Here is a 9,619-nt window from a genome sequence, read left to right as displayed (position 1 = left end):
TCTCCTTCATTCTCATTTATGATTGTGATGCTCGTGGTATCTGTTAAATTTGAGACTTAAATGAAACCAAGTCTTGCTTTTATTATACCTATTTCTATTCTTGTGTGAATAAATGAGATTGTAAGATCAACTATGATAACTCTTTCACTATGTGATAGTGAACATCATGTTGAGAGAGTCCATGATGTCATCACGTTGAGAGATTCCGTGATGGGAGTTGGATGTCATGTTGAGAGATTCCATGACAGTTCACGTTGAGAGAGTCTGTGAATAAAGGCTTAGCTGTGAGTCTTACAAATCTTTTCATGTTGAGTGATTCCATGAACGTGATTAATTGTTACAAGTTTTCATGTTGAGAGATTCCATGAATGTGATTAATTGTTACAGTTTTTCATGTTGAGAGATTCCATGAATGTGATTAAATGTTACAAGGTTTCATGTTCAGCGATTCCATGAATATGATTGATTGTTAAAAATTTTCATGAATCTAATAGGATATATGGGATAAAATTTCATCATTAACATTTTGGTTGCAGTCTTGTGTGATTGTTCAGCTAAAGATCTCTCTCTGGCTAAGAGGGAGTGTTGAAGATGGCAGCTGCGATAGAGATCTTTATCTCTGGAAATATGAACATTATTATCATTATTGTTACGTTCAGCTGAAAAAGACACTTAAGTTTCAATTTGTAATATTAAATGTAAATGAAATGTGTCATTCTCATGCATTGAGGCATGAATATTCGAAGAGTCATCATTAATTATAGGAGTTATAGGAATCTCAAGAGACCTTCAGTTATCATGTGAAGAGTCTCCTATTGTTATATATTTGCATTATGCAAAGGATATTGTACACTTGAACATTTCATTATCAATAAAGATATTTTTTGTGTTGTGTGGCTGGGTTTTTCCCTTCATTCTCAAAGGGTCTTCCCAGGATAATTTTGGTGTTCTTTGTTTCAGCTTTCCCTCTTTATTATTGTTGATTATCTTCATAGTTTTCTGGGCTCTAGTTTCAACATATCCTGTGTTCTGGTAGATCTTAACTCAAAATCATGTTGTGATATTCCTATACCAGTATCTGAGTCACAAATTGGATAAATGAAGAACTTATAATTATTCTTCAGATTTATCCTATATATTGTTATCACTAGTAGCAGTGATTTGTCATGTCACAGGTTTAGTAATATGGCATTGTATCATTTGTTCTATGATATTACAAGCTAAGAAGATTCAAATAGATATAAAGTATTAATTCTTGCTTGTTCATCTTTATTGATGTTGCTAGATATGATATCTCTCAGTATGATTATCAAGTTAAGAGGGAGCGTTAATTCTGTAACTTGTAATCCTACTGATCTGATAACAGATCGGTCTGATCTGTTCTTACATGATATAGATTGGTCCAAAGTCTTTGCTTCATCCTCTTAAGGATATCAGTGTCTATCCTTAAAACACTAGTTTAGATTTAAACTAAACTCCTTTGTGTTAGTATTGATTAAACTTCTTGTTTAATGGAAAAGGTAGCTGACTTCTAGGGATAAGTTAAAGTATACTTTGGAAGGGACATGTCCCTTGTAAAGACATGTCCCTACATCTCTCTATTTATTATGGGTATGTTTGAAGTCTAAGAACACACAAGAAAACAATAAAGTCTGCTCCTTAGTCAATACTGCCCAAATACAACTTGCAAAAGAAAAGACAGTTTCAGATTTATATTTCTAATTTAATTCAAGACAATACTTTGAAGTTATTTACAGCAAGCTAGAAGGAGAGAAAGAAGGTTGAATCTAATCTCTGATTCAGTCATAGAATTTGCAGAAACTTTAAAAATTTACCTTGTCGGCTTTCATCATATATAATTTAATGATGAAAGAAGACAGCTTATGTTGATAAATGGAGTGGAGTACCTCATGCGCAACAATGGCTCCTTCTGCAGTCTATCACCCAGGAACAAATCCCCCTTGCTCTAGGGATATTAACTTGGGTATGACATGCTGAAGACAGAAGTAAATAGCCTTTGTATTAATTTTGTATATGTTCCAAAGCGAGATAGGCCTGAATCTGCAAATGTATTTGGATTCTTCAGTTTAGAAATGGTAACAATGCTAGTAGCATTAAAAGCCTTCAGAATGGAGCCACTTCTCCTAGATTCTTCAACCACCTGTAATAAGTCCCAGCCAAGAAAATCCCAACATTTTTGGTAAAATTTTATTGTGAATCCATCAGGCCCAGGGGATTTATCCAAGGGCATGGAAAAAATGACCTTTTTGATCTCCTCTAAAGTGAATGGTTTCAAGATAAATGAATTATCCTCATCTGAGATTAATGAAGAAATGGGATTCAATAAATCTGATTCATGCTGCAGATTGTGATGAGGATCAGCTGTTGTGGGGGGCAAGAGATTAGAGAAAAACCAATCAACCTCTTGTTCGATGTCTGCTTCTTTGGTTAATGCCACATTTGTCTCAGCATGTTTAATGGAAAAGATAGTGCTTGCAGCACATTTTAATTTTGACTGAGGCATGGACATATTTGGTGTTTCTATCCCCTTCCCAAAGCCGAAATTCTCTAGATTTATCTCTCCGATAAATTTCTTCCCTCTTGCAAAGTTCTACCCATCTTTCTTGTAAAACTTTTTGCTGCTGATAAATATTCGAATCCATTCCATAATTCATTACTAGTTCATGAATTTGTGCAAGTTGAGAGGCAACTGAATCTTTCTCAGAAAATATGTTTTTGAAAAAATCTTTATTCCAAATTTTAATATTGCACTTTACACATTTTAACTTCTTGTGAAATTGATACATTTTTGTACCTGTGCACTCAGGCACATTCAACCACCAAAAGTAAATTGAAGGGATGAAAGATGGATCCCGAAACCACATGGACTGGAATTTGAATGAAGCTTTTCTCTTTGAGGTTCCAGGAGCATTCTGAAGATTCAGCAATACAGTAAAATGATCAGACCCAATGAAGGAACAAATTTGAGACTCTAATTGAAAACCCTCAATACTCCAGTCAACTGAGATTATGAATCTATCCAAATGTTCTGCAATTTTAGTAGTTCAATAGTTGCCACTTTTGGGTTCCATAAGACAGTTAGACCCCCAGAGGCGCATTTTGCAGCTGAATGAAAAGATTCACAATTCTTCCATTTGTGTAATGAGGATTCAAAAGTTGATTGTGACAATTTTGATTCTTGTAACATAAAGATATCAGACCCAGAAGCATCAATTTGCTGTTTGATCTGGGCTCTTTTGTCAGAGGCATTAATGCCTCTGACTTTCCAGGTGACAATCTTCATTGCTCCTGAGAAGAGCAGCATGCTCTTCTCGGATGATGTACCGTTCTTCTCGGGCGATTTGTGATAGAGAATTTACCATCTAATGTCGACTGAATGCCAGCATCTATCTCTTCTTTAATCTTTACTACTCTAGTTTTCCTTCCTCTTTTTGAAGGGATCGGCTTGGAAGATGTATGTGAAGACATTTGAGTAATTGATAACTTCATGGAAAAATCAAACTCAGTTTTGAGGCAGTTTTCCTGATCTGTGGTACCCAGCTCAACATCATGCAGTCCAATGTTCTGATCTACGTCAGTTTTATCCTGCATCCTTAAATAAGAAACAGTGTCTGGAGCAAGTGGGAAGTCCATTTGAGGCCTTGAATCCTATGAACTTTCAAGATGTAAATCATCTAGGAGAAAGTGATTTGGTGCTATCCCGTCCTGAAAGCACATTTCATTCAGATTTGAATCTGGACTCTGATTAAGTAGGAGATACGGATGGGATTCGATTTGTGGAACATCCTCTTCATGAGCTATTTCATCTATTAAGTCTCACTCCACTGAAGAGCCCAACTGATTAGCCATGAATTAAAGGAAAGATAGAGGAACCTTTAGAGACAAAATCTGAGAGTTGTGCAAGCTGTCTTCCCATTGCAAGGAGAAGCAGGGCAGTTGAAGAATAATATCCTTTGAACTGGACAATTGAATTTGAACACCACCAAGATAGGAGTTGAAGAAATTCATAGGCTTTTTCAATGATGAGATCTCTTGCATAATGACCTTAAGAAGACTAATACTTGGCTGTTCATGCTTTAAAAACTCACCTGCCAGCACCAATACAGGACACACAGGCTTCTTATGTGAAAAGATACTGAAACCAGTTGCTTTGATAGGGGAAGAAAAATGAGAAGCAAAAATTGGCTTTTCAGCTATGACAGCCTTAGAAACAGGCTCTACTGGGGCATCAAATATTGGAGCATTCACCTGAACCGAGGTAGTTTGGGATTCATTCCAACTCTGATTTGGGCATGCATGAGTTCCAAAAGAGAGCTTCGAATGGCAACTATGACTGGTATTGGTTTGATTTTCAACAAATGCAATGAAGGAATTTAATACGAATCAATGAGGGGATCCCCTTAGAAGAATCTGATAAGACACAGAGTCTTACATGTCTTTCTGGGTCCCTAAATGCACACACATCGTGCTTAAGAAAGATTCCAATAGTATTTGGCAGTTTTTCTAGTAAGTGAAGTTCTCAGCGTTCCAACGGAAGGTGATGAAACTGAATTCAAAAGGGTACAAAACGAGCATCAAAATCTGAAGCTTTAAAATTTGGTGTCCATGCATTCATGGACAAACCCGATCCCTGGTACACCCAAGCTTTCTGTTTATATACAAGATCTCTTTCCTGAGGTGATTTGAATAAAACTATGAAAACCCCTAAACTTTCTGGAGATAAAAATTTGTGAAATCCCATCCCATTCATCAAATAATAAATCTTGAAGCTCTTGAATAGGAAAATGGGCGCTCCGAAACTTACAGATGATGGCCTTTTGAAGCAGATCTTGGCACTGGGGGAGCAGGAGATCTGAGGAAATTGTAATATTTGGTACCTTTTCCACAGGATAGCAATTATCGTGACTTGGAAGAGGGGTTCGCAGAGCATTTTTCTTAGGTTTCCACACAAAGTGGATCTTCTGCATCCCGTCTTTTGAAGAATGTGATGGATCCTGTTGCTTCCTCTTGTTTGTAGTGTGCCCTTTTGAAGTCTTATTTGACGTCTTTGAAGGTCTTTTCTGCAATTTCTCCTATCACCGAGAATCTTTCCCTGTAGAACTGTATTTTGGGTTATGTGGAGCTCCCCTGTAAGAAGAGATGGCATTGTTAAGAATAGGACGTTTTGAGTTCAAAGGTTTGCCATTTCATTGTGTTTTGATGAAGTGGCTGATGGCATGACTCTGGACGAGGGGAGTCACTACCACAGATATCAAAGATTTTGTTTTTTCTTTGCTCTGGCTGCAACTGCAGGGTTGTGTTGAAGGGGATCCAGTTAGGCCTTGAGAATTGAAACCGCCGAGGAAATCTGCTGTACCATTCATTTTCTTTTGAGAGGGATTCCCATGATAGTTGAGGCTGATGAAGAACTTCTGAGTAAGCTCGTTGGTGGATTGATGCTGAAGCAGATCTAGGCACCCCTTTATCTGTATATCGGGGGTCGCCATGAAACCTGAGAAATTTGCCTGTTAGAGGCCATCCAAACGATGCAGAGTCCATCTTGTTAGTTAATACAAAAATAATGTTGATTCAATGAAACAGGTGCTATTATAGAGATGACTTAAACATCACACACTGTAAATAACTTCATGCAAGGGTTTTTCATATTTTAATTTTATTATTATTATTTATTATTTATTTCTCGTTTCAGATAGGGGATATCATATTGTGAGCAAAGAGGCTAATGTTCAACTTTCAAAATGAACTATTTGCAAGTAAATAGAGACATGTAATCTTATAATCTTGTTCGTGTGGTCTTGAACCTCTTACACTACCTCAAAAATATGCTTCATCTTAAGAACCACACAATGATTAAAGGTTCTACTTTGATAAGAAAACAAATTATTACAAGCTATTGACAGAGGATTCCCCGTGCCATCAACTGTGCTTCACAGTTGTTCTCTATTTCCAGTTCAAGCATGATCTTTTCAGCCTTTGTCCCTTAAAACTTAAGGACCCCAGAAATAATTAGCTAGTCTGCTGATATCTTGTTATGTTCCATACAACTTCCTGAGGATATAAGTATTATTATAAGATCTGGTTTCCTCATTTCCATTCCTACTAATCACCAGTGGACAATTGTGTTCTACGTTTTGTGTAGAGTCTAGATGTACAGCATCTCTAGACCTTACAAGTTACACACATTCCTCTTTTGCTTTAAACCAGGATTCTCACTGTCCCGCTCTTAGATCACAAGAATAGACATAAATGTTATTGCAATTTAGTCAGACTTTGACATTATAAAATATACTTTGTCAAATACACCACCTTCACAATTCAGAGATTTGCTCCACGTAGTTTATAACTTTCAACTCTAGCCCCTGTTTTGAAACTGTCAACATTGCACTGAAGCAATCATCCGCCTCCTGGCATGCCCTCCAAATATCCTATTAATAATATCCTTGTACACTTGAAATGGCATTGGGAGAACTTAGCTTTCTAATCAGCCTCTCCCCATTTTGGTTCTCCATACACACATGGAAATTCCATGGTTATGTTTCAACCTAAAACTTTTGTGTGTAACCTCTTTTAATACACCTCAAAACCCACTCAGGCTTGCCCAAGTTAGGAGGTTGGACATCTCAGCATTCCGAAAGCTTACACTGGACTTAAAGCTTCCAATCAATTTCACACCTCTCCCAGCCCATCCCTTTAGTCTATAGAATGTTTTGAGTTTTTTACAAACTATAAGTAGCTCTTGAAAACAAATGCTTAAACCAGAATGCATAAATAATTATGAATAGCAAGAAGTAATCTAGTAGCCATCTGAATAGTTCCATCAATCATGCACCTTTGCATACAAAAGGATCAAATTCATTTCTGTAGAGAAGAGCCCAATCCCACCTTACTCTGGCAAAATAGTATCACCAAATGGAACAGCAAGGTATAACTTTATTTCTCCTTTTAACTGACTTCCAATTCTTGTGAATCCAATAATGGAAGTATGCATTTAATAGAACAAATTAAAACTACAACCAGAAATCTTGTGAATCCAATAATGTAAGTATGCATTTAATAGAACAAATTAAAACTACAACCAGAAGACCACAAATGCAGGTATTTATTACAAGATAGTTATTTTTCTACAGGATCGTGTAAAGTAAAAGCTACTGCTCCTGAATATGTATGGCCTTCGAACTACCTATTTCTTTTGCCATCTTGACCTTTCTCTGACCAGATTTCTTATTCGGTTTCTGCTTCATCATTTTTGAAAGCTCTTGGATTGAACGAGAAGTGGACTTGCGCATTTTATCTGCAAGCACCTGCACAATTAATTTCTCCCTTGCATTGAGAAGCAGCTTCTTCAGCAATACACAGGTACAGGGATAAGGTGGTATTCCTTCGTCTATCATCTCTTCAAAATACTTTCGTGCTTCCTCATATTTCATTCTCTTACAAAATCCATGAATCAATGTAGTATAAGTTGTTACGCAAGGATAAAAGCCCCTGCCCTCCATGCCATTCCAAACCTCTAAAACCCTGTCATAGCATCCAACATTGATGAGCATCTTTATTAGTGTATTGTATGTATAGTCATCAGGCTTGCAACCATCATCGTCCATCCTTGTAAGGAGCCTCATAGCTCTTTTGACTTGACGTTGTTTGCAGTGAACTCTTTGAATGGTATTGTAAGTACATACGTCCGGCTTAACACCTTTGTAAAACATCTCATCCAGTAACCTGTATGCATCGTCAACTTTGTCCGTCATACAAAATCTGAGAATCAAAGCATTATATGTTTCGACTTCAGGCACGAATCCATATCTCTTCATTCTAGAAAGCACTTTCAAAGCCTCGTCTATCTCATCTGCTTCACAGTGTGCATGGATAAAAATGCTATAAGTAGAAACATTGGGAATAGGACCATTAACCTTCATCAAATCTAAAATCGAGTAAGCATCGTCCAATCGCCCTCCCTGACAAAGTGATCCCAAGAAAGTATTATAAATAGAAATGTCTGGTTCACAATTTCGCTCCGCCATTTTATGAAAGACCCTCAGAGCCTGCGCAGCTTTTCCGATTTCGCCCCATGATTTTATCAAAATACTGTAAGTTGTCATATCAGAAGGAAATGTATCCCCAACTTCATTATATATTTCATCGGCATGACTTACAAGCTTGTTTTCGCAGAGTACGCTGAGCAAAGCATTGAAGTCTTCTATCACAGGTTCACATCCAAAATCCCTCATTCTTCTAAAAGCATGTATGGCCTCTTCTGCAAGCTGGGCTCTTGCATACCTCTTTACAACAATGGTAAAAGTTTTGCGTGGAATTGGAAAACCTTGATTTTTCATGTTGGTAAGCATATCCCATATGGTGTCAAACTGTCTGACTTTTCCTAAAATGTCAACCATTATAGTACAGCTTTCACTGCTTTGGTTGTATCCAGGCTGTTTACCAGCCCAAACAAAAAACCTATATGCAGATAACCAAAGATTACAGCACCGTTTTAAAACTTGCTCAACCAAATCTTTTGATAATTTTACACAGCATCCATTAAGGGCTGCTTCTAATTCATGATGAGCTCTTCGATAATCACTCAATAATCTGCAGATTGTATTCAATTCATTAGCTAGAGGATTGCATTTTACAATGTTATCATTGTAATCAATGTACTGGGGTTTATCCGCGACTAGGGTTCGGGAGTAAAATTGCTTCCTCAAAATACAACTAGAACTAGCTTGACATGTAAAAAGAAGAATCTGAAATGGTGATGTTGGTGTACCCAAAGTGCCGGTGTATAATTTTTTGCAGAGGACTGTACATGTAGACATTTCATGTGAAATTTGCGTTGATTGGTGTCCCTGGAGATTGCCGAGAGTCGTATGTTCGATAAAATTGCAGATAAATTTAAATGCAACTAAATGTTTTCTTCTTTGAGAGTTAAATGTCCATGCACCCATGTGGAGAATAATTGTTTTGTTCGGCTCTAAGCACCCTTACAACTCTCGGGGTTTGTGAAATAGTATCAATGACGACTTGGAAAGCGATCTGAAGCTGGGCATTCGGAAATTTCCAGCTGCCATTTGGCAAGGAAATGAAAGACCTGAAAGATTTTAATAACGATCACTAGGTCAAGGCAGCCTATGGGATTCGTACATAGCAGTCACCTCCCAAAAATTAAAAAACTAACCGAATTGTGCTCTCTTTATCAATGTATTTTGATAATCAAGTTAGCTGTTTTGTTTTGTTTAGCTGTTTTTAGTTTCTGGCGGAATGATTGCTTCCATTCAATTCAATTTTAAAAGAAACTTCAAATGTTTATATCTTTTTCTACTTTTTCATTATTTTATAGAACACATTTTTCATTCATTCTATTAAAACATATTATTTTTAACAAAGAGAAATTTCAATTTCTTCAACAAAAATATAAATATTTTTTAACAATCTATCATGCATTCATGAATGCATTAATTACAATTTATCTTTAATCATTTTTATCTTCCACATCACAAATGAGTGTCTAATCAATAATCAATATTAATTATCACAATCTATTTTTCTTACCAAATTCAAATGTAGAATTAAATGTTTTATATTTATTATTTTAAATATATTT

General features: G+C 36.5%; 1 protein-coding gene across 2 annotated transcripts; it reads right to left on the bottom strand.

The window, feature by feature from the left end:
- Nucleotides 1-1,690: 1,690 nt before the first annotated feature.
- Nucleotides 1,691-9,194, bottom strand: LOC149554019 (uncharacterized). 2 transcript variants are annotated; one of them, XM_089789346.1, is made up of 3 exons: nt 8,786-9,194; nt 7,202-8,607; nt 1,691-5,512 (listed from the first exon to the last, which is right to left on the bottom strand). In XM_089789346.1, the coding sequence occupies exons 1-3, from the start codon at nt 8,824-8,826 to the stop codon at nt 5,208-5,210; spliced, it is 1,752 nt and encodes a 583-aa protein (XP_089645472.1). In that variant the 5' UTR covers nt 8,827-9,194; the 3' UTR covers nt 1,691-5,207. The 2 variants fall into 2 exon arrangements, with proteins under 2 accessions (XP_089645472.1, XP_089645471.1); XM_089789345.1 differs by having other exon boundaries at nt 7,202-9,194.
- Nucleotides 9,195-9,619: the final 425 nt, after the last annotated feature.

The sequence above is a fragment of the Cupressus sempervirens genome, chromosome 6 (genome assembly GCF_028749045.1).
Source record: "Cupressus sempervirens isolate cs-2001-9-10 chromosome 6, ASM2874904v1, whole genome shotgun sequence".
NCBI lineage: Eukaryota > Viridiplantae > Streptophyta > Pinopsida > Cupressales > Cupressaceae > Cupressus > Cupressus sempervirens.
This window is presented reverse-complemented; position numbering and strand designations above follow the sequence as displayed.